At 38.3% G+C, this 25,045-nt stretch overlaps 1 protein-coding gene across 3 annotated transcripts; it reads right to left on the reverse strand.

Moving 5' to 3' along the window:
• Nucleotides 1-112: 112 nt before the first annotated feature.
• Nucleotides 113-23,882, reverse strand: NSUN6 (NOP2/Sun RNA methyltransferase 6). Of its 3 annotated transcripts, none has more exons than XM_075746322.1 (13): nucleotides 23,820-23,843; nucleotides 21,004-21,160; nucleotides 20,140-20,234; nucleotides 19,204-19,359; nucleotides 16,572-16,651; nucleotides 15,255-15,364; nucleotides 12,614-12,767; nucleotides 10,918-10,999; nucleotides 9,953-10,072; nucleotides 7,784-7,928; nucleotides 5,815-5,963; nucleotides 4,744-4,869; nucleotides 113-1,774 (listed from the first exon to the last, which is right to left on the reverse strand). In XM_075746322.1, exons 3-13 carry the CDS (start codon nucleotides 20,212-20,214, stop codon nucleotides 1,562-1,564), a joined length of 1,410 nt encoding a protein of 469 aa, XP_075602437.1. In that variant the 5' UTR covers nucleotides 20,215-20,234; nucleotides 21,004-21,160; nucleotides 23,820-23,843; the 3' UTR covers nucleotides 113-1,561. The 3 variants fall into 3 exon arrangements, with proteins under 3 accessions (XP_075602437.1, XP_075602438.1, XP_075602440.1); XM_075746323.1 differs by having other exon boundaries at nucleotides 20,140-20,237; XM_075746325.1 differs by lacking the exon at nucleotides 21,004-21,160 and having other exon boundaries at nucleotides 23,824-23,882.
• Nucleotides 23,883-25,045: the final 1,163 nt, after the last annotated feature.

Raw genomic sequence — 25,045 nt, forward strand, 5'->3', positions numbered from 1 at the left:
TAGACATGCTGTGGTTAATGGCAAGGAGGGACCAACAAAAGTAGACAAGTAGTAGACAAGAATGCCATCCTATTCTGCTAGGATAGGCCTTACAGAGGATGGACTAGTCAACCTTGGCAGAACAGAAGAGACATTTGTTTTATTTAAGAACAGTAGAAAACATATGGTATCAAAACATTTATAGCAAATATAAATAAACAGCCAGACTACTGAGAAACAGAATTGTGTAAATTGTTTTGATTGCGAGGAAATGCAAAAGCACTTCTCACAATATAAAGACAAATTATAAAAGAAGTATCGGACTTTTTAATCCAACCAAATAGTTATGTGGGGAAAGGCAGACACTTTTCAGATAATGCTTTTAAAAACTGGAAATTGATGAGTGAGAGGGAAAAAACCAACCAAACACACACAGATGTCAGTTTACGTTTTTGAATTGTACTTACCTTTTCCCTCTAATTTTAGTGCTACTATCAGTTCCAGCAGTACTGAGAAAAGAGAATACTGTTCAAATGGAGAACATCTCTGGAACTGAAGCACAATTTTCAAATACATCTAAAACCTTTATGAAATTTAGGTTATTAAAACTTTGAGCAGTGTATTAAGGCAGTTCTCATTAGCATGCTTCCCCAGTTTCAATTTTCATATGATTTTAGCTGGTGATGCTTTCTAACCAATAAAGAGTTAATATTCTTAGTTGTTTGAAAGGTGATTTGCAACATTTCAGACGTATTATGCATTGTTTTCTGTCTTTTGATATATTAATCACAACTGTAGCCCCTTCTGTTGCAAATGTTTGATTTTAAAATTGTCACTTGTCAGCCAGTCCAATAGGCTATTTCAGAACCAATACAGTTTATGCATGGGAAGTTTGATGTTGAAACAATATTTATTTACATTCCCAGAGTGAGATGGTTTAATATATTCATGCTGCTATAAAAGACATGCTACAAAGCCTAATCGTTATTTTGTGTATATACTATGTGTACAGAGAATCTTGCTTGTATTAAAATAAAAGAGAAATGAGGTTCTAAGTATCAATTTATAAAACAGTTCTTTGTAAAACGTTACAGTGTTACGTGAAGCACTACTTAATGAAACATTCACTATTGATAAACCTCCATAGAAACTACCTTTTCCAAAACTCACAATAATAGTTCCCATCTGTTTTATTTATGTTTGCATTTCATAAAGTAGCTTACTTCCTTTTCCCAGAGAAACCCGGTTCCTACACTTGCCACACAAGATAAGCGATTCACATGGGGAAAGAGAGAACGGACAGCTGTATGAGCGAACATACTTGTCATTCATGCGCTGACCTGCTGTAAATACAAAAGCAAAGAGAGACTTAAAAATGATACTTCCCTTCCCCCAACCAGGACTGACTTTCTGCAACCTGTGGCTCTTTCCCAGCAGAACAGCTGGCAGGTTTCGCGGCTGCCATAGCAACCCTGCCGTCAGCCTGTTGGCTTGGCAACATTGCAGCAGTAAGAAACGCACTTCACATCCCAACTGTTCCTAGACTTGCAGAGGTATTTATTCAGGTCGCCTTCCTAAATGCTTACTTACTGGTCGATTTCATAAATTTTGCAATAAAAAATCCTATACAGTCCTTATTTGCCAGTGAAATCAGATCATCTTCCCTGGAATCTTGCAAAAAATTCATATCCATTCCTTGCAATGTCGCAGCAGATGGATCAAATCTCTGCAGCAGCCTCAGCTGATCAAGTGACAGTCCAGCTCCCCTCATGCCTTCTCCTCCAATGTGAGGTTCCTTTTTTAAAGTAACAAAGGAAAGCAAATTATTGCACCAGTAAAGTTCTTAAGTGCCCTAAATGTATTCTGCAGAGCTGCCTAACTGTTAACACAGACAAGCTAGGTTTGCATCATTCACAGCAGGGGAGGATTTAGAAGTAATGTGGCCCTTCTTTTCTTGCCTTCATCTGGCCAATATATATACAAGCAGATATACAAGGTCTGAAGTACTTTGAGGAGGTGGTGGTGCATCTAATCCACTTTAGCTCAGTAGTTTAGAGCACTTATTGAGGACAGGTACACAGGTCTAAATCAATTCATTACTCAAAGGACTGAAGCATCACAAGAAAGCTGTTCTAACCAGACAATAAGAAGGTCTAAAGGTTTTAGGTTGCCACTTTTAAAAGATGCATCACTTCTGGGTACTGACTAATAGCTATTAGTTAAGTCAAAAATAGTGATTCCTTAGCCAGTTACTAATACACTCAATAACAGTAACAGAAATACCAGGATTCTTCACATTGAAAACTTGAGCTGGAGAGACTGAAAGCCCCAACCCAGAATGCTTTACTGCCTGAAGAGGCATCATTTTGGAAGATGATGCAGCAGAAAAATCTGAGCTTCAGATTTTCTGTCATATAATTAGACTAACAGATAAATGTGACTGCTGTTACGTATGTGTGTATATGAGGCAGAGAAAGAAAGAAAGGAACAGCTTACATATCTGAATTCAGGAGATGACATTTGGCATCAAAATCCTGTGAAGGAGAAGGGCTTAAAATCACAGCCCTTTTCTCAGCATTTCTGGTGAGTAGCCTTGACTGCTTTTTATTAATACACTGATTCCTGGAAAAAAAAAATCTAATTCTTAGCTGGTTTGTTCTTTCAATGCATTCAGTAAGGAGATAGAACAAAATGTGCAAAAGCTGGCATTGCAATATCAAAAATAGATCTCCTTCGTAAATCTAGTCTAGCGTAGACTATAACGCAGCCTACAGCAGAGTATTTTTTGAGCCATCACACTTTGCTAACACATGACCACACCCAGTCAGCACATGGTGCGAGTTAGTTGCTTAACCATGTACTGCGTGCTGTAAAGCGGGGCAGCCAACAGGCTGCAGCCTGATTCTCCTCTTCCTTTCCCTCAACAGGATTTCAATACTTTCCAGGTAAGACACAAAAAGAGTTGTCCATTGGAAACTGAGAAAAAATAACATACAAAGAGAGACAGGTGTAGCAACTCGAAGTAACGTAATAGAAGGATGGAAAGGTAAAAGTCTAGGGAAAACAGTATTACACGGGGTCAAGCGACTTGCTCAAAGACAGACGAATTTCTTCCTCTACCTTTTCCTTTTTCCTTCCAGTTAAGTTAATGCCTTTTAGCTGGCATACAGCATCTCCTGTGTAAGCCCCTAAGAGGAAGTGAGTCCGCACAAAGGACCAGCTGCCATGCAGTAACTTCCACCTACAAGATCAACCGGCTATGGCTCCACCTCCTGGTTTTTCCCTTACCCAACGTGATTCCAGCATTTGTTGCCAAACTGAGAAAGTGGGAGACAGTGGACTGGGTATATAAGGAGGTGTCCACTGAGAGACTAAAGAATATGGGAAATACATAAAAGAAGATGAGGTAAGTCAACCCTAGACTCCAGTTTCCTGTTCATTGGAAAAGATCACCTTAGTTTACACTACTGGGGATTATAAGAGTGGTTATAAGGTTCAATAAACTATCTGTGGGTAAACAATTCAGTGTCATCTCATTTAAAATATACTATATACAAAAGCTTGATTTTTAAAGATATGGCATTGGTGTGTGAAAACTAGTGCTTTACTCAAGACAGATATTACTGGTGAGAGGAAGTCTATTAAAACAGAATTAATCTTGCATTTGAGTTAATAGGGCTTGTGTTTTGCTTTGTCACTCTATTGAGGACAATTTTTATGCTGTTAGGTAAAATGTATAATCTCAGTTGAAATAGCTGGAACTGAAAAATTCCTAGTAAATGGATGGTGAGAAAGGAGGCAGAAGAACCCTGACATACAAATCTTTTAAGAAAAGCTTCCGTTCTGTTAAATCTTTACCAGCCTTTATAGAATTTCTCATTGTATACCTATTGTATATATATATTTTTAATTTCAGTTAAAAGATGCATCTAAACTTCTTAAGACAGATACAAGTCATCACAGAATGTATAAGCAAGCTGAACAGGTATCAGAGTTAGACTTTTCCTCAAAGCCATGATGACAAACAACTAACACATCCAACTCCCCACATTAACAAAGAGGAAGAGAGATGCATATGATCTGATGATAAACTCTCTCAAGGTGCTAATAAAGGTAACAGATATTTTTGAAATGTATGCAGTATAGATAAAAAATTCGAGTATCTCCCCATATATTACCTCCTCACAGACATCTTAATGGTTGACACCGACTCCAAAAAAGACAAGGTACATTTTTGGGACACTGAGCCTGAAATAAATTTTTACCCTCATTCCTTTACATAATGCAAAAATAGCTCTCATACATATAAAATCCTCCTTCCTCAAAACACAAGGTTCTTTCCATTTATCTCCCATCCTTTATGCAAGTCTTCACTACTGCAGTGGCATTAATAAAATTTTTTTCACCTCTTCTGTGAATGTGCAAAAAAAGAGAATGAAATATATGCATTAAAGAACAATTGCAAGAGAAATTTTAACCTGTCTGAACTGTCTTTTGTGTCTGTTGTGTTTTAAGCGACTGTCGTACAAATCAAAACAACCACAGTACACAGTGGGAAACTACTTAACAACCTCTAAATGAAGCTCAGTTAGATACAAAAATAGATCTAAGAGAGTCTCAGAACTCCTTGTGTTATTTCTATCCACAGCAGGTAAAATTGTCTGCAGTAAAAAAGAGATTTATTGATTGTAAATATAGTGTGTAACTTCACAATGCCAAAACAAGCTCACTGGATTATGTGAAGTATCCTGAAAATACTATTACCTGTGGCTGAAGCTGGAGGCATGGAAAAGTTTTCAGGGCCCAGGCAACTTGCTCCTCGTTCTCAGAGAGTGTAATTGTACATGTACTATATACTAAAACACCTCCTGGCTTCAGCAATTTCACTGCCTGCAGGGAGAAACAAACAATAGTTCAGCTTATTTTTACATGCAAAAACTTTGATATTAAGCAACATGAACCAAGAAACCATTGAGCTCTAATATTAAAACTTAGCACTTAATTAAACTCAATTTTTTAAGAGGCATTTGGATACTAATTCTTCTCAGGGAATACAGTAAAGGATCCCATGGATTAGATTCTTCTTTTCAAATCAGCATTATAGCTCACAGAGTTTATAAATGCCATTGAGATGATTCACCTTGTAAGATCTGTTACTTGTACAGCTCTGCATATCCCAAATAGATCAGTTCTGTTTTCATCACCTGCTGCTAACCATAGACACACAATATTTTAATTAGTGATACTAGATGTCAACTGTTTCCACATATTTGGCATGAAAGCTATATCTATGCTGCTTTTCAAGCTGTGGTTCACTTTGAATACGTGTAATTCCGATGTAGACAAGTTTCATGAAATCGTATCTTTCAGCATCACCCAAGCACACTCCTAGCATGAAAAGTTGCAACATGGCCTCCTGGCTTTGCACCCTATCTCATATCCCATACCGGTACCTCACAGCACCACTGCATGGCAGTTCTATGCTGTGAACTTACAAGAGTCTGTGCTGCTGGAGAGGAAAGACTTTAACCTGCTCCATGACTTAGACCTTTGCAATTATTATGAATTATAACTGATGAAACTGAGGGAATAAAAAAGACACATGCAAAGGTTTTTATTTACTATGGCTTACATATACCATTCCCATGCTCCAATGAATTGACTTCACCTAGCAACAGATACGAAGGTGCTGAGAGGTTAACTGAATCCTAATGCTATCTCTACTTAACTGCTGAAAAGGTAGGGAAAATGAGGCACCATTTTTTGGTATCAAGTTTTATGCTGCAAAAGCACTGATGTTCAATTTAGCTTATCTACTCAATGATTAATACAAACCACAGTGAAAAGCTTGCGCTGTAGCGGCTGGTAAGAGGTCACTTCCTTTAAAGTCAAGGAATAAGCCATGTTTGGTCTCTGTCCCATCCCACTACATGGAGCATCAAGAAGAATTCGATCAAATGACTCTGGTAAGAATGGAGGTCCTTCTGTAAAAAGCAGTTAGCAATGTAAAATGGGTCTGTTTCTTTCCTTGAGACTTCACCATAGATAAGGACAAGCTGTTACTGCTTCCTTGACATAAAACATGTTCTGTAGATAGTGTTTGCACAAGTAAGCTCAGCTAAAGACAAGTCTCAGCACTGCTGGTGGTAGATTTCATCAGAAAACTAAAGAGTTTTAGTTCTGCGAGTTCAAACAGTACGTGATCCCTTTAGGCAATAATATTTTTTAACCTTAATTTAATAATTTGAAAGTAAAATGTAACTAAACAAAAATGTTGAAATATGATTGGTCAGCGGTATTGGGTACAGAGTTCTACATACAGGCTGTAATGAACCATAGTCAGCTCATAACCAAGTGTGCAAATCTTTACTGAGGGAAGCCCATAATTAACCATTAAGACTGCCTTAAATAATAATAATTGGATTGTCTATATAATAACTATTTCTTGTGCTGCATATATATCTGTAGAAAATAAAGCATTCATAATAACATGAAATATTACAAGTTCTAACCTGTGACACATGCTGCCTCCACAGCAGAACAATTCAGTAAGAAGGATTCTGAAGACAAGAACAATTTCTGAATATTACCTGGATAGATAAGGGAATGTATAACTTCTATATGCAGGGCCTATCCTTTCATCTGAATCCCACTGGCTCCATAGCCCGAAAGTTTCTATCGCCTTAGTGCTAGATAGACTGTTCAGCTCAGCATCACCAAGACAAAAGTGGCTCTATATATGTGTCTGTGAGTGACCAATGAGGAAGAGAGCCATATATATGCTTTACCTCCTTTTCTCTTTCTGTTCCTCAAATATTCAAGTTAGGTGACAAGTAAAAACAAGTGAGTAACTTCATACTACTGCTATCTAGCTTGTTCCAGCACTACAAAATGAGTCTGATTTATCTACCTCTGAACCATTACTACAATGTTAAAAATATGTCATATCTTACTTGCAGGGATGTACAAAAAAGCCTTCATGATCTCTCAGTATTACAGCTAGTTCTTGTTCATCTGTGTAAGTGCTACATACCACCTACAATATTTTATATTCATAGAAAGACTATTAAGAAAGTACCTTTATTTCTCCAAAGCAGAAATAACTGCAAGGCTTAGGGACAAGGAAGGTGAATTATACAACCTGATTTCTAGTTAGGCTAACCAGTGACTGGGATAAAATAGAGTGAGAAAGAACAGCATACTTTGCACAACAAACTAAAAATAAGCAAGACAGCAGATACCATTTAAATTGTTCCATCATGGGAACAGAACCAGTATCATAAATACAGCACTTCAGAAAAGCAAATGAAATGAACTTAAAATAATACACTGTGCTTCTATAGAACTTTCCCCTGAACAGCTGAACAAACATCAATGAACTAAACCTTGCAGCACTCCTGGGAGTTAGGTATTAATAACCCCATTTTACAGATGAGGATTCTGAGGCAGAAAAGCCAAGCAATTCTGAAAAAAATATTTTTTTTCTCAGACTAACTCAAACAATTCAGAGTATGGGGTTAAACATTATCATGAAAGAAGCTTTAAGGCTTCTTCAGTCTTTGATATTATCTGGGAAAGGAATGCATTTCCTTTGTGCATATTAGGTTGTGATAAAGACAGATAGTTTGATATTTGCTGATAGTCACAAAAGAGTAGGGAAAAAAAAAGAGCATTCACAGTGCTGAAGCAACTTAGGTATCTGCCAAGATTTCAAGGACTTGTAGACCTGTGGTAGGTTTAATACTATTAGTGCAAAACTGATTACTATTTTCTTCTAAAAGCTACTATTACCCAAGTTGTTTACCTTGTTCATCCTCTCTCTTCTCAACTGAAAGTGCCTTTGTTCCATCATAGCAAAAGGCCTTAATGCAATTCAACTGTAGCAATTCAGCATTCTGCTTTATTTTTTTGACCTTGTTAGCTATCTTGTCCATGGCTATTACTTCACCCTGAAAAAAACCCGGAATTTTTATCAAAAGCATAGGGATTAAATGAATGTGCAGTTCCTGATTTCTTCTCCCCACCACCAACCCCCCCACCATGAGCAGTGTAATGAATGAAGCTTAGTTTTCCTACAGAATTACGTTATTCTTAAATCCACACTCCAGTAGTCCTTGTTTGCCCATATTTTCCATGATACTCGCGTTAGGCTAAATACTAGTCTGAAGCTGTGTGCATTCTGGCTGGCAGTAGCTGCTTGGCACAGCCACTCCCTATGGGACCTATAATGTCTGACTTCTGCAAGTGGGGTTTTTTTGTTTGTTTTGAACTGTTTTACTGGCCACAAAGTTAGGTAAAAATGTAGTAATTTGAAAGAGAGTAGAAGTCTCAAATACATGGTAAAGTAGGTCAACAGGTTTTAAATTTGCATGGAGATGGTAGGAAACAATCACATACAGCTCAGTCCTGAGAAAATGAGGCCCACAGCCATGCCTCTGGCTTGCGCAGACTTCTAACACACTCATACTTGCAGTAGTTGTCACTCAAGTTACTTTGGGAAATACTGCAAATACTAGAATAAAAGTAGATGTTGGGGGAAGGGGAATCACAATTACACATTATTCCTTTTATGTAAGAATAAGATATGTCTTTTCCTCTCCCAAGGTAAATCAAAAGAGACACACACCACTATCTGCTAAATGAAATCTGTAAACACAAAGGAAAGTAAAGAGTAGCATCAGTAAAAGTCAGAACAGTAATACTATCTTCAAAAAACCCCAAAGACCAGAAATCTCTACTAGACTTGCTATAGCAAATAGAACTTGCTGAGAAAACATGGCAACGTTTTCCTACTTGGTGATGACTCTTTAGAAGCTCACTGAAGGATAACGTGACTAAGATAGTGAAAAAAACCAACAAAAACCAAAAATCCAAAACTTCAGTAAAGATAAGCTGTTGACTGTATGTCACACTAGCCAATATGTAGCTCTAGGACTGAGAAGTAAAAAGGGATTTATGTTGTGTCAGTTGTGTCCAGCCTTCAGCTACTTTGAGCCAAACCACCTCTTACAGGAGCACTCAATGCCCACGTGCCACTGCTTCTCCCCTATCACCACCATTCAACCTACTGTACCTGCACACGAACAACTGATTGTGCTCCAAAGTTAGGTCTGTTGCTAAAACAGTGGATTTGCTGCACATGTGGGTATAAAGAGGTAAGTCCTTCTCCTGAGAGACCCTCAGAAAAAAGAACAAGCTGGAAGACAACAGTTCTTCCCCATCTGACCCATGCCAGCCACTGCCAGAACAACTTCCTGAAAGACATCTGGAAAAAACAGTGGTCTGGACTAGGATCCAGCTAATAATAAATTCTCAAGCTTTAACCATTTCCAATTCCTACTTAAAAGCTGTTAACGATACAGAGTAATTTTACATTTTGATTTTCTCATCTAAAACCAAAATACTAGTTTTTACAATTAAATCACAAAAAAATGTGAGAATGATTCAAATATTCTGAAATGTTAATGATTTACTATATCAGTCTAAGATCATATCTGTACTGCATAATTGATAATTTTTACTAAGAAGAAAGTTAATTGGATTAGAAATTTTTTAATATTCTTTTGTACAGAGTTGTGCATTCTTTTGGCACATAGTAGTAACCCCTTATTTCCACGTATTCTCAGTTTCATGAATCCAGCATTTTGCTGCATAACTTCGCCTTGCATGCCACAAATTCTTCCATTAAAAATAAATTAGTAACATTTAAAAACTGAATTCAAACATATTTCAACAAGTTGACTTGCAGCAAATAAGGTTTTAAATGTGATGGCAACTATTTGATAAAGATAGTCTGTGCCCATTTCAGTAATTCTGATGTGTCGCAAAATATACTGGTAAGCAGAACGTTCAAATATTAATTGTTTGCTGTTGGTAAATTATCTGTGCATTCTGACAGCTAAGTGAGCTGTGCAAATGTACAGTGGTCAGACCTTCTTCATGAAGACAGAAAATGCTCAATGATTTCTCTTACCTGGTCATGCATTAATGTTGCCAGATGGGTTGTTTTTCCTCCAGGTGCAGCACACATATCCAAAATTCTCTCTCCTGGTTGAGGGTTTAAAATATGGCTCACAACCACAGAAGGCAAGTTCTAGCATAAAAACAAATATGGGAGAATTCAAATCTTAGGTCCTGTATCAAGTCCTGTATTAAGGAATGACAAACTCATTGAAACAAAAATTAATTCAGCAGTGAAAATACCTATGATATTGCTGTCAGTTCCATAACAAAAAACGAACTATTGGAATTACATAAAAGGGACAGTACAGGTCAGAAGTCTCCAGTCGTTCCTTTTTTATTTAAAGCTGTATCTATGACTGAAGTTTAAGGGTACACGACTACGGAGACTATAGTGCTAAAAGTCAAATAAAATATGCTGATACTGTCACAGACACAGAGCAGTGCTGTGTATTACAAATGTTTTATATTCTTTGGAAGGTGTGCAATTTTATGGTAAGAGATAGTGAAAGCTGAGCTACTGTAAGATTTTCCATGGTTATTTTGTTCAGGTGGATTTTTTTCATTAGGGCTAAAAAGATACAGATTTTCTCTTCAACTTAAAAGTCAACCTAGTATTTGGAGCTTTTCCTGATTATCTACAGAAGTATATATTCTGAAAGAGTCTCGTATTTCAGAGTTCATAGCCAGATTCCAGAAACTAAAAAGTTCTATGCAGAGTTATCTGTGCGAAAAGAATTTCTAAGTTTTTAAGTTAACATCTCTTGAGCCACTCTGAAGTCTCTTATATCTCAGACAGTACGATTAAACCATCTACATGTAGATACTGAGTTCATTCTAAATGCTTTGTTGTCTTTAAATCCAAAGAGTGAATTAAGTGCCATCATACACAAGGAATATATAAAGTGTTCATGTGTGCTTAGAGGATATTCATTATTCTGCAAATAGTACAGACTTTTATTTTTGTAACAAACTTACCTGTAAAAACAAATGACTAGGGAGCACATCATCAAACGAAGGACTAAGGTAGACTGGCTCTATCATTCTTATGCCCATCCCACTGAAAAACATGGAAAAAAAATATTTCAACTACTCAGATTTATAATTTTTAACAGTAATCAATTAAAATCATTATGCTTACAAATAGAAACTTCAAACAATAATCTTAAAAAAATAAAAGAACTTATAAATCAACCAGGAAAAATACTTTTATAATTTTATGATCTGATATTATTTAAAATTACATCATTAAGTTGGGTAAACCATAACAAAAAATGTATTACAACATAAATTGGAACTATCTGTAAAAATTGCATAAAGCAAATTTATCTTTTTTGTACACAAAACAAACCGAGATCTAATCAAAGCCTTGATAATGTTAAGAAATACATAAAACCAGATTTGAATATGTTAATTTCAATCCATAACTGCTTTTCGCTAGTCATGTATGCACTAGGGCACTAGTATATGATTTCCTACTTAGACCTTCCTCCATTTTTCTAGACTGTCTGCAATTTCAGACAAGTAACTAAAGAAATTCTATTTCAGAAGCCTTACAGGAACATTGATTTGCCTGCACAGCAAAGGTTTGAACTTAGAAGCAACTTAAAAGTTTTAAATATGGATGAAGTTCTGACATAGATTTCATTAACTTAAGATAAATGTACAAGGAAATGGACAACGATAAAAACAAGAGAAAACAATACTGAGCCTGAAAACAATAGATTACTGAAGATAACAAGAATGAGTATTATTTTGCATATGCACTGCACAGTCCAACAAGAAGGAGGAAGGATATGAGAAAGCAAACTTGCAGACACCAGATTCAGTGTTACATACTGCCATTCCATGTCATTAACTCAACAGGTATATCCTACGACTACTTCAACTATATTTAAATTCTAATAAATCAGAGATGCTCTGACAATGTAATCTTTTTTTACTAGATCTCTTGTAGTTTGTCCTCAGGATGTAAAGTCTCGGTCATAAATTTGATGTTCATGCTCTTCCACACTGCTTTTTATATGTGTTTTAGATGACAGAAAAGGAACAAACCACATGCTTTGGCAACAAAATAGAAAAGCAAGTAATCTTGAAATAGATAACTACGTTGGCAAATGCTATTGATTTTTTTAAAATATCTGACCTTATGTTCTGTCCCCTGCCCCACCAAAAAAATCCCCTACAAATATTTTTAGGACATGGAGAAATCAACAGGGCTGCACTTCTGTTCCATCCAAACAGGAAAGTGGTACAGAACTATTTACCAAAATGCAATTTTGCCACAGTGAGAATGTTTGTCACTTCTGTTTGTTCTATATTATTGAAGTCATATGCTAAACACAAATTCTGAAAAGGCTCCCATTTATATCCTCCTACCTCTCAAGTAAACTGGTATCTGGATACCACTATGAAACTAAATGTTGAGTCTGCTAATACTTACTGTGATACTGTAATCATAATTGCCATCAAATTGCTGCTATCTTACTTGTGAAGTTACAGAAGACAGCAAACTAACGCTTCCCCACAAATACTGGAAATCCCAACATGCAATGTCTCAGTCAAAGCCATCTTGTGGTTTCACATAGGGTACAGAACATTTCAAAATGTTTTCCCATCTTCTTCCTTCCCTTTGCAAAGTTAAAGGTGTAGATTGCAGTTACTATGGACTTACCTCAATGGGCCACTTGAACTAAAGATTTCACTGCGACTCAGTTCTGAAATCCCATTTCCAAGGAAAACTTTGACTCCTTCAAATTCTTTGGCTCCTCTTTTACATTTGCCTTCAATATCTGAATACACTGAGACTAGATCTCCAGCTTTCATGACTGTGCAAAGAAGAAAGGGAATTTTGAGTTTAATATTATACTTGACAAGACAGAAGTGACCAAATAATTTAGGATTTTCAGTAGACTACTTACTTCAACTCACATATCATAGTCAAATTCAAACTTTCTTAATGTAATCAAACAAAAAGATTAAATGATACTAAGCTTGAGAGTGTACATGGTGAATGATGGCTACCAAATTACTATAGCTACTGAGAGACACAAGGTTACAAATGAGACAGCATGTCTTGTTTTTTAAGAGGGTAAACAAATCTTCACTTCATTTATTTTAGCACCACATGGTCACCTGTAAGTTTTAAGCACACTCTTCAGGATTCAATCTTCTGTGTGTGCTCCAAGCATGCAAGTACATCAAACAACACTGGTTCACACTTACTGTACAAAGACAATAATACTAAATTTGTCTAATGACCCCTCAATAGCTAGGTAGAACACAGCTACAGCTGTTTTTTCTCTAATTATTGCTTTGATACAAGTGATTATATATTCTTGTTGGAACAATTTTTCTGGTGTGGCTCTCTTCCCTCTAAGGCAACTGCTGTTCTCAATAATCCTCTAAGAGTTTTACATCTCCAATTAAAACCCTCCAGACCAGTAAAGTATGTAGATATACACCAAACTCCAGCAGTGTAGTCCTAGGGCCTTAACAAACTTTCTGAGCTAGAACAAAAATAGATCGAAAAGGGGGATGGTTTAAGTGATTTTGTAAAATAGCGAACAAGCTCTATGCACTGACTGGCTGAAAAATATGCTTAAAAATAAAGGCCTCCACTGACAGCAATAAACAATTTTCCAAAATTACATTTCTGATGTGTCTGACTGGCTGGAGCAACCAGGAACTATGACGAGTCAGACTAATGATGGTTCAGCTTCCCGAGAATTCTTTGAATTCTATTTAGGAAACTTTTTTTCCCATTTTCAGGTGGCCTTCTGAATATGCATAAGTGCCCTGGAATTCTTAAAAGGTAATATTGGTTGAGTAGCCACTAAACATTTCTTTTTTTTGCATAGCTTCTTTTTACACAATGTGACATAAAACATTCTGTGATAGCCTACTGTTATTGTCTGCTTAAATTTCACTGAATAAAAACTTGCAGGAATTTAACTCTTCCATCGAGCATATTTGCCAATGACTTTTTGCAGTATTCAAACATAAAGGATTTTATTTCACTCTCTGCTGACAATCATCCTTTCAAAATGCATTAATACTGTGTATAGTTCTTAAGCTTTTTGTAGCTTATATTGGCATTCCGTAAACATAAAGCTTAGAGTTTGATTAGTTAAATTATACTCAAAGCCCCCTCATAATTAGTTTACCCTCATTTGGGCTGCAAGTTCAGTGATTAAATGTGTATTCTTGCTGTACTCTTTTTTTCCCTAGTTAGACCATCTGTGTTTAATACAGCCTTATATTTGGTCTCAAGTGTGTAGCATGACCTTTTATTTTATTTTCCTATCTGCAATTCCTAAATTGTTCCTAAATTTTGTAGCATCTTTTCTTTGAATTGATGTTGCATGCATAATTACATGCAGCAATTATGATAAATCACTAGTTGATTCAAAGAGGGATTTGAATATTTATGAGGTTGGCTAAAGAAGCAGTTTCAACAACTGATATGGCAACATACTTATTTCATTATCAAGTCCTAGATTGAAAAATGTTCTTGTTTGGTGAATTGGACTTAAGCAGATGCTTAAAACTTCTTGAAGGTTTTTTTCCTGAAAGGGAATGAAGTTAAGTGGCTATATAAATGCTTTCCCAAGTCACTTTAATAATAAGAACCATGGTGATTAGTAGATCTCATCACAATAGAATAATGAGGCAAATCATCCAAAATGATACTGGTTTCACATAAAGTTAATTTGACCTTGAAATAAAAAATAAATAGGCTGCTGAATACTGGGCTTGTATATGTAGATTTTTTATCTTGTCTCAGGCATGGAAACAAAAATTTCCATTTTTTAAGTATCTAACATTAAAATTGAAGATTTTTCTCATCAATAGAAAAAACCCACTTTTTACTAGATCTCTCATCTACAAACAGTATCAAACGAATCACCAATGGATTAAAAAAAGAATATCCATTTTTTCAGATCTGTAACTTAGAACCTGACACGATCATGAAGACAAGTGCCTTTGTGACTGAATGAAGAAATAACACATCTTCACTAATACTAATACTTCAGCTAGGAATTACATACGGAAAAAGGAACTTAAACGAGGCCAGGTGAAAAATAATTACATATAATTTATTACGAGTATAATGCAAAAATGGTGAAAATCTCAAAAAAAAAAAAACCAGAAAAACTTTTAAAAATGTATTTACCATAAATTACAACTATAAGATTAACTTCAGCTGTGAATAAAAAAAAATAATGTCACTATTTATTGGAAATTGTCATCAAGGGGTGACATTTTTTCTGTCCTCTTTAAAATTTAACTGGCTGTATTTAGAGAACTCTTACATCTTGAGGTAGATATGATTCCAGGGACATATACATGTGCTCCTCGAAGTACTGCATATCCACAGTGGGCTCCAACAATGACTTCAGATGCATGTTTTTTTAAATTTCGTCTAAAAGCACAAAACGTAGTTCAGTTTAAAACAAATTAAAAGTATACTAAAAAAAACCCCAAATACCCCCAAGTAAAGTCTAGTTCATAAATGCTGTTTTTGTCACAATATAATAGAACAAATAGTTAACTATCATATATTACATTTAAAATATTTTTTTTTAGTCCCAGAGGAATCAAAGGAAAGAGCCAAGAAGGAAACCAGTCCTCAGAATAAAGTAGATTCTGACACATTCTGCCAATATTATGACCCTGACACAGGAATACAAATAAATTATACCGGGATAGAGAAATAAGCCTCTATCCATTCCTAGGCCAGATTATTGTAAACTGATTTTTTGTGTTTAATAGCTGCTAAGTACTTCTATAATTAATGTATAACCAGTTGCAAGGAACTTTGCCAGTAAGAATTGTGAAGAAGATAGTTATTTGAACTTATTGAAGTGTGAACAGATTTGAATATAAAAAGAACAGAATGTTCAGAAAAAGATGCTACAAAAGATCATCAAATGAATGAATGAAGAACAAATAAAAGTATTAAATGCTATTTTAGAGTGTACAGCATTTACAAACTATTACTACTTGTTACCAATCTCTACCTAATTATGATATAAACTGAATCTGAAATATGTTAGTCTTCATTATGAACAAGACACTTTAAATAAAATGTCCATCAGTGAATTCAATAAAACAATGAAGAAACTCCATAGGAGCAGACACATACACAACATACGAAATATCTAAACATATCTTAAGAATGAAGAACGAATAGTCATTTTCTAGGGGATAAAACTGATTCAGGAATCCTCTCAGCATTATTGATCCACTCTCCCTAATTCTTGCTCTGGACTTGATTCCAGTGGAAGAAAACCCTGCCTGTATTTAGCTACAGTTCTATACTCCACCGCAAAAACTTTTGTTCTTCTGTCTGCCACCTATCTGACTTTCCAGAGAGGACGTACTTATGTTACATTTTCCCTATAAAAAGTTAATCTCACAAATAAGGAGAGAATTCTCTCTATGTTTTCTTAAAGCTTTTGAGGACTAAAGCTCTGACCACGTTAGGATATGGACTGTCTACTAGGTCTTAATATAAATTAAGTTGTGCTTCATTTACAGTGAGTTAGTTATCATAACTGTTTAACAAGAAATCTAGAAGTAAAATATGTGTTACGACATTTTAAGGCTAAAGATTGAAAATTTCAAACCTGGGTCCAATGACAGGAATTAACAAGATGTCCTGGAGTTTCGGGTGCTCAAGAACTGGAACACATAGTCCTTTAAATTGCTGTTTCATTAAAAAACGTAATTATTAAGCAATACTAAAAAGCATAGTATTTAAGTACTTAATTAGACTGAAAACTATTTTTCCATTCATAATTTATAGCTGCAGAGTACAAAAAGCAAATGTAGTGAAAACAGTTAAGAGAGGTTGGGAAATAGTGTGTAAGGAGACACTCCACATTACAAATACTGGTGGAAAAGACTAAACATTTCATAGAATCATAGAATGGTTTGGGTTGGAAGGGACCTTAAAGATCATCTAGTTCCAACCCCCCTGCTGCGGGCAGGGACACCCTCCACTAGACCACGTTGCCCAAAGCCTCATCCAATCTGGCCTTGAACACTTCCAGGGATGGGGCATCCACAACCTCTCTGGGCAACCTGTTCCAGTGCCTCACCACTCTAACAGTAAAGAATTTCTTTCTAACATCTAATCTAAATCGACCCTCCTTCAGCTTAAACCCACTACCCCTTGTTCTGTCACTGCACTCCCTCATAAACAGTCCCTCACCAGCTTTCCTGTAGGCCCCTTCAGGTACTGGTAAGCTGCAATTAGATCTCCCCAGAGCCTTCTTTTCTCCAGGCTGAACAATCCCAACTCTCTCAGCCTGTCCTCATAGGAGAGGTGCTCCAGCTCCTCTGATCAGCTTCGTGGCCCTCCTCTGGACTTGCTCCAACGGCTCCATGTCTCTCCTGTACTGGGGCCCCCAGACCTGGACGCAGAACTGCAGGTGGGGTCTCACAAGAGCGGAGTAGAGGGGCAGGATCACCTCCCTCGACCTGCTGGTCACACCTCTTTTGATGCAGCCCAGGACACGGTTGGCTTTCTGGGTTGCAAGCGCACAATGCTGGCTCATGTTGAGCTTCTCATCAATCAATACCCCCAAGTCCTTCTCCTCGGGGCTGCTTTCAATCCATTCCTCGCCCAGCCTATAGTCGTGCTTGGGATTGCACCGACCCACATGCAGGACCTTGCACTTGGCCTTGTTCAACTTCATGCGGTTCGCACGGGCCCACCTCTCCAGCCTGTCAAGGTCCCTCTGGATGGCATCCCTTCCCTCCAGCGTGTCAACCACACCACACAGCTTGGTGTCATCAGCAAAATTGCTGAGCGTGCACTCGATACATTGAGAAATAACAAGGCCACAAAGGGATTCACTGAGAACTGACTTGAGGGAGTAGGGCAGTATTCTGACACTCATAACCCTAACTACTGCTTTTTGCCTTCTTCTGGAAGAAGATTGTGTTGAGTTATCATCAGATCACAGTAACACCACCAGAGAAACTTGGGTCTAATCTGTGTTATCTTTTTCATGTTATTAATTATAAACCACTATTTAATTCTACTCATGTCTTACTTAATATGCCAGGTTGGTAATACTTTTTATTCAGCTTAACTTTGGGTACTGAGAGCTGAGTTGTGCATATTGTTAGGAAAAATGACAGCTTGGCATTTTAAAACTGTTCCTGTTAAAAAGACGATGTCTTCTCACCTGAGCCTTCTAAAATATAACCTTAAAACATGCAAAACCATAAATTAGTTTGTATCTGATAAATATTTTCTCTTAAGAAAGAAAACAATCCATAAGCATACTTTTTTAAAAAACTGTTTTGTAGTTTCCTTTTCCAATATAACCACAACTCAAAATATAAAAAGTTTATGAAAAGCCAGTCTTAATTCAGTTGTCAGCAAAGCATTTTCCCTTGAAGCAAAATATCATACTGCAATATCCATTTCCAAATTTCTACAATCGAGCTAAAAATAGCATAACTCATTACCATTCCAGACCGCAGAATACTGTCAACTGCCTCTGCATCACAGAAATGTCTTGGCTCCTGTCATGCAATAGCTCCCTGTACACCTACTGGTATTAATAATTTACTTAAAGAAGAACTAGATCTTTTTAGACAGAGTGAAGATCTAGGATAGAGTTTCAAAATAATCTACTTTTTAAACATAATGGCTTACATATTTTCATATAAGTAAATGTTTAATTAAGGTAAGCAAATATCCAGAAAATTATATGAAGTTTGAAAACAGGTTAAAAGAAGAAAATACAGCAGTTGCAGGGCATCACTCTGACTCCAGTTTCTACTACATACAAATTTTCTTACTTTCCTAAACAGTTTCTGCAATGACACACAGCCATTCTCCTTTAATCTTAAATAAAAATGTTCTCAACAGGCTGAACACAGCATACTGAACTACAGTTTATATCTCCGTCTACCTTCTTCTCTAGACTTATGATGCTTTATGGGATTTACTCCAGTAGTACCCCAATCCTACCTAAGGTCTGGATCTGCCATATAAAAAACAGTTGCTTGTCTTTTCCCTCTGTTATTGCCTTTCTTGGACGTCTTAGATGAGGAATACTGCTAGACAATGAATTTTCATTTAACATTTAATGCTGACAGGAAATCAATATGATTGCATAATGTTAACACTAGTGGACATGTATTAAGTTAAGGAATAGTTTCCAGTAATGAAAAGCTCTCTTAATCAGGCAAAAGATAAATATCCTGTTATTTTTGCTGTAACAAAGAAATCGCACAAACCTTCTGGATCTCTTCTAACAGCAATTTTTTCACATGTTTCACTGAGGCCAAGTGGGTATTAACTCTAACAGTTGTGAAACCTGGTGGATGAGATAGATGACTTAACAGAGACTGATATTTACTCTCCGCCTCCTGTGTACCTAAAGCAGTGATAAACTGAAAGTGAAAGAAGAGATTTTTATATTAAAGAGATTCACACAGCAGCCTGTTGCTCAGTGGAAAAAAAACAAAACCAAAAAAAACCCCAACAACAAAAAAAACCCCACTGAATAAACATTCTTTAGAAACAGAGGAACACAGTTGAGTGGTGTACAATAGTGAGGAATGTCTATGTCTGGCGACCTAATTCCAGCGAAAATCTCGTAAATTCCTTGAAAAGGACTTGTTGGAAAAACAGTCATATAGCAAGATCATTGTAAACAGGCAGCAGGAAGCATCAAAAGTAACTGCTAGCGAGATCTGTTATACTGTACAAAGAACAGTCCTAAGGAAATGGAAGAGTAGAGTCAAAAGTATGAATTCATAACTCTTAACCCAATACACAGAAATGTCATTTTTGTTTCCTTTGATATTAGGAATTCATAGATTGTCTATAGTATTTTTGGCTCTACATTGGGGTAAGGAAGTATTTCTTGTCAATATTATGTGGTTAATAAGTGGTTAACTTTCTCTGTGATTGTTCTTCAGTGGGATCCAAAACTGAAGTCTCAGATTTACGCTAAGTTTAGGTGAAATATTTTTATGTGACTTTGAGCCAACAGGCATAAAGAATAATTTTATATTTTAAATTGAACTATTTATAAAAATCTGTGTCTAATGTGAAAACAATACCTTATTGTAAGGTATTAAAGTCACACAAAATATTAAATCAAAAGAATATTAACAATGTTCAGTTAGTGATATCCGTTGATGATTAGTAGTATCCATTTCACATACCTCATTATTTCTGAACACTTTCGTGAGATACTCTTCAACTTCACATTGGAAAGAGATTTTGGGGAAAAAAGACATCTTCCTTTAGTTTTTAAAATCTGCTGGTAAAGAATTAAAATAAGCAAAATATTTTCTTAGCAGTTTTTATCATATTCTATAAATTTATAAATGTAATCCAAGATGTACCCACAAACTAAGCTGCAGTTTCTGATTCTTCTGTTTTAATACCACAATTTTACTGTACTCAAAATTCCAAATATTGCTCAGGATATGATTGCAACACTACTGTTAATTACATTTCAGAATATGTTCATTAATATGTTTAGCATTTGCCATCACCTTACAATGAGGCTGCTGGCTTCCTTGCTGTCACATCATTCCCAGCCATACTTTCCAAGGCTACTGTATCGGTGTTGGAAATGCGAAGAAAGTGTCACCACCTCTAAACCCTGTCCCGTTAAAGTTCCCCTAGCTATCCTCGGGGAGAACTTGCTGTTTAGACCTAGAATTCACTCACAAAGGCTCCTCACAGAATTTAGCTTTGACTCCTCTAAGTCCCATCTTTGAAATTCTTATTCCATTACATCACCATATCTCTTCATTTTTAGAGATAATGGTCTAATTCTTCCCTGTCAGATTTCTTTTTTTTCAATCTTAACTTCTCAGGTTTCCTCCATAATCCAAATTATCCAAACTTTGTAAAGGGGGAAAATGTGCATGACTGTGGGTAACGATTTTCATTTTTTTCCATATATACTTAAAAAATTTAAAGAACAACTATAAGTAACAGTTTTCTCTTCAGTCTGTGTTTAATTCACAATAGGAATAGTGAAGTATTAATGCAACAGAAACTCTGCTGTTCCTTACTGAGTATCTTCAAGTTGTCTGGTGAAAGATTACACGGTTAAAAGGTACAGGACATTTCCATATGATGCTTTAATTCCTTCTGCAAAGCCCAGCTATAAAGTCCCTATTGTAGCTCAGGCCTGATGCAGCTTTTATTCTTTGTAACTATTCTGTTTATCTGTAGGTAAAAAAATACAGTTATCTTGCCCAATTGTATCTGCCCACCCCTATATTGCCTGTATTTTGAAAGATTATATACACTTCAGTCTGAAATGAGACTTCCTAAAAATTTAATAGTTTGTTTACACTGACTTAAGTGGATGGAAAGTGAGAACAACCCCCATCAGTGAGGTTTATTCCATCCATAACAAGGAAATTTGAATACTTAAAAACTACATTTTCATTGTATTAAACATACTTGGAGAAAATACATCAGAAAGTTTGGTAGTCATTCTATTTGAATAAGATGCTATTTGTCACTTTTATCATACAAAACCCCTCAAAAATATCTTTTCTGATATTTCAGATTCAGTTGAAGTTTTATTGCTAGAAGAATGTTTTCTTTTTTAGATTTAACTTTTGAGCTCTGACAAAGGCCATTTTCAGTTTCATGGGTAGGACTTTCAAAGCCTTATCCCCAACATTACCAGCCTTTGAAAGAAAGAAACTGTAATGGAATTAATGAACTTCTTTTTAGAATCTAACAAAATGCCCAAAAGAATTTACCTTGATATTTCTATTAAATCTAACAGTACTACAACAGTTCACATAACAACCAAAATTACCAAAGTTCAGTTATAACATTTCAGACGATGTGACATATCATGCCTCTGAGCTATTGTCCTAGAATGCCTACATTACAGGAACAAAACAAAATCACCAAAAAACCCCCTATGGCTCACATTTGGAAAGTTTTTTCTTCAGAAGCATAATAAACTAGCATTTAAAAAAATCCCACGCTTGAGAATTTTTAAAAGAATTGGAATCCTGAAAAGAAGAGGCATTTGAAAACTGGTAGAAATACGTGTTATTTATAAGCCCTACAAGTGACTTTGGTATTAACATTATGAAGGTATCTTTTTAGGACATTAAATGGGTATTTTATGATAACTGCAGAATCTCACAGAATGACTGAAGTGATTTCACAATTACAGTTAACACCTTCATGGAAAACCAACCGCTGATCTGACAGCATGGTGGCAACAGGACTTGTTTCTACCTCATTTTTAAAATGTAACTGAGCACTAACATGAAACATGAGCCTGTAGGTGGTCAAAACAAAAACTCTTGGTCAAAAACACTGCATACGAAGGACATAACTGCAATGAAGTTCCCTAAATGTGTTATAAAGGGGAAGCTAGTCCCATGATACAAATTAACAAGACAACTATGTCAACAAATAGTGCAGAATCTCTATGGTTTGAAATTTCATACCAAAAAGGAAAAGTTATAATGTGTTAGAAACCACAATCCTTCTAAACAGGATGGCAAGTATACTACAATGCTTTCAATGTAATGAGGGCCAACAGAAAAACAAAATCAAGGAGATTTCACTTGTCCCCATGTATAAAGGATAGGCATCACACACACAATGGTGCCACAGCTGTGCTTTTAACCACAGTTAATGAACACTTTAGGCAGTCAAGGAACATGTAACAGGAGAAGTTAAGACCTGACCCTGACTAGTTCATAGGGCCTGGTACAAAACGTCACTGCAGAAGAGCTGCTCTGTCACAGCAACTGTAAGGCATGTGGACTCAACACATGCATTCAAGTGACAAATACAAGAAACCCACTATCATTGTGCTTAGTTCAGGGAGAGGAACAGCACACAAATGAAAAGCAATTCCATGGTTAAAAAGAGCAGTCAAAAGAATGAAACCACTGTAAGCAGCCTGGAAATTTTAAAGCCACACAGCTGGAGGGTCAGAGCACACGCACACAACATGCAGCTTCAGCACTATACCTGTGTCCTTTCAGTGTCTATTATCTCAGAAAAGATACCATGTAGCTTAGAAAGGTTCAGGGAAAGGGGATGACGTATACATAGGGAATAGCTTTTAAATAAGGACAGACTAAACAGTTTGCAATCTTCCAAGCTGGGGAACATAGTTGAGGGGGGGATAGAATAAATGCATATAATTTCAGTTGTGGCAGGAAGGCTGATGATGGAGGCAGTCTAGTGCCTCTTCAAATGCAAGAGTTAGACTGCAAACAGACCTCGCAGGAGGCAGGTTTGAAACCAAAAAGAGGTTTTGGGTTTTCTTCCACAGACCTGCTGAGCAGTACACCTTGCCCCAGGAAGGGTTTGGTGGACTTTCGGAGAGCCCTTGATGGAGCATCACCCCCTGTTCACCATCTCCTTACAGATCTCCCTGTGCCTCCGCTGGGAGCTGCTGCGGGGGACGCAATGGTAGACCAGGGCTTTGATCTAACTACGCACATGAGCACTGCGAGCTGCCAAACGCAGCCAGCACCCGGAGATGCCGAGCAAGATTTAACTTTCAAAACCTCCTTTCTCCACCCCTTCCCACACGAGGAAAAAGTCGGCTCATTGCTGTGGGAAGCCGAATTCAGGGTTCCCTCCTATATTGCTCCATCCGCCCCGTCTGAAAGCACCGAGTGGTGGGGGGAGGGGGCTTACACCTCTTCGCAGCCTCCCTGAAGCCCTGCGCGGCACCTCAAGCCAGGCCCAGCGATACGCGGGAGGCGGCGCACCTCAGCGGGACACTCCGCCGCCGCCGCCGCCGCCGGAAGGGCGGAGCACGCAGAGGCCAGGCACCGTCCCACCCTCCCGCGGCGGCGCGCAGACCCCCGACACGCCGCCAGGCCCCCACCTACCGCCGCGCCCCAGGCCGGTCTCTCCTCCTCCGGGGCAGCGGCAGGAAGTCCCACCTCTGCGGCCGCCGAGGATTGGCTGGATGTCGACAGGGCGGTGCCGGCTCGGCTGTTACTATGGCAGCCAGACACGCCGCGGCGGTCGACGGGGCTGCTCGGCCCTCAGCAGGAGGTCGCCCCCCCCCCCCCCCCGGGCATGGCGAAGGGCGGCAGCATGGCCAGCCTGGAGCTCGGGGGCCACCCAGCGCGGCCCGAGCCCTGGCCGAGTTAAGCAGCTGCCTTACCACCCCTATGGAGTTTCCCCGCGGGCAGAGCCCGCTTTGCCGCAGCGCCGCGGGCTGGGCGGTTGCAGTGTCCGTCTCCCTGTGCAGGGTTTCGAGGTCCGTGTCTCGGAGCAGCCGCCCGCCTCGCTGCCGGCAGGTGCTTGCGGTGGAGCAGCGCGTCCCTGTGTTACGGGGCAGCAATGCGCTTGCGACGCTGCAGTAGCTCGGTCACAAGTTCAACACACAACTCCCGTATATAAATAAACTCATCTGACAAAACGTTGCTGACAGCGCTTTTTCTTCCCCCCCCCACATGAGCACGCTTAAATGCTGCCGAGTGGATTAAAATATCAGGGTTTCTATTTCCACCCCTCCTGCGCGCAAGCGCCTGCGGATTCCTTTGCTAAGGCGGAGCTGGGTTCCGCTCTGCTACTCGCCCTCCCCAAGGTCCTCCCGAGTGAGAAAACCGCGGTACACACGCGAGGGCTCCACACGCAAGAACCGATAGTACAGCACTGAAACGAGTCTGCTGGTTTAAAATGCTTTACTATGCAGGAAAAAACTGAAAACCACGAGGCCTACCCAACCATAACGAAGGCCGCGGACCAGCCACGGCACCGCCAGGCTGAATGACACGGTGAGGGAAAAGGACGCAACAAACCGGCAACGCTCCCACTCCGGGGCCGACCACCGCGGCGGGGCTGCTCCTACCCCGGGCGGGGGACAAGCACACCCCGCAGCACCCCTCCCTTGCGGGGCGGCTCTCTCTTCCCCGGCCGCGCTAGACGCCAGACCCCCCGGCTCCTCCTCGCAGCTCGCCCCGCAGACGGCACAGCCCGCACTGCTCCCGCTGATGCCACCCGCCGTGGGCGTACCCGATGACGCACGGACTGACGCGGCGCGACAGCCGTGTAGGCGTTGGGCCGGCCCTTCCCGCCGTGCAGTCATTGACCGGAGGCGGG

The sequence above is a fragment of the Balearica regulorum genome, chromosome 2 (genome assembly GCF_011004875.1).
Source record: "Balearica regulorum gibbericeps isolate bBalReg1 chromosome 2, bBalReg1.pri, whole genome shotgun sequence".
Classification (NCBI taxonomy): Eukaryota; Metazoa; Chordata; class Aves; order Gruiformes; family Gruidae; genus Balearica; species Balearica regulorum.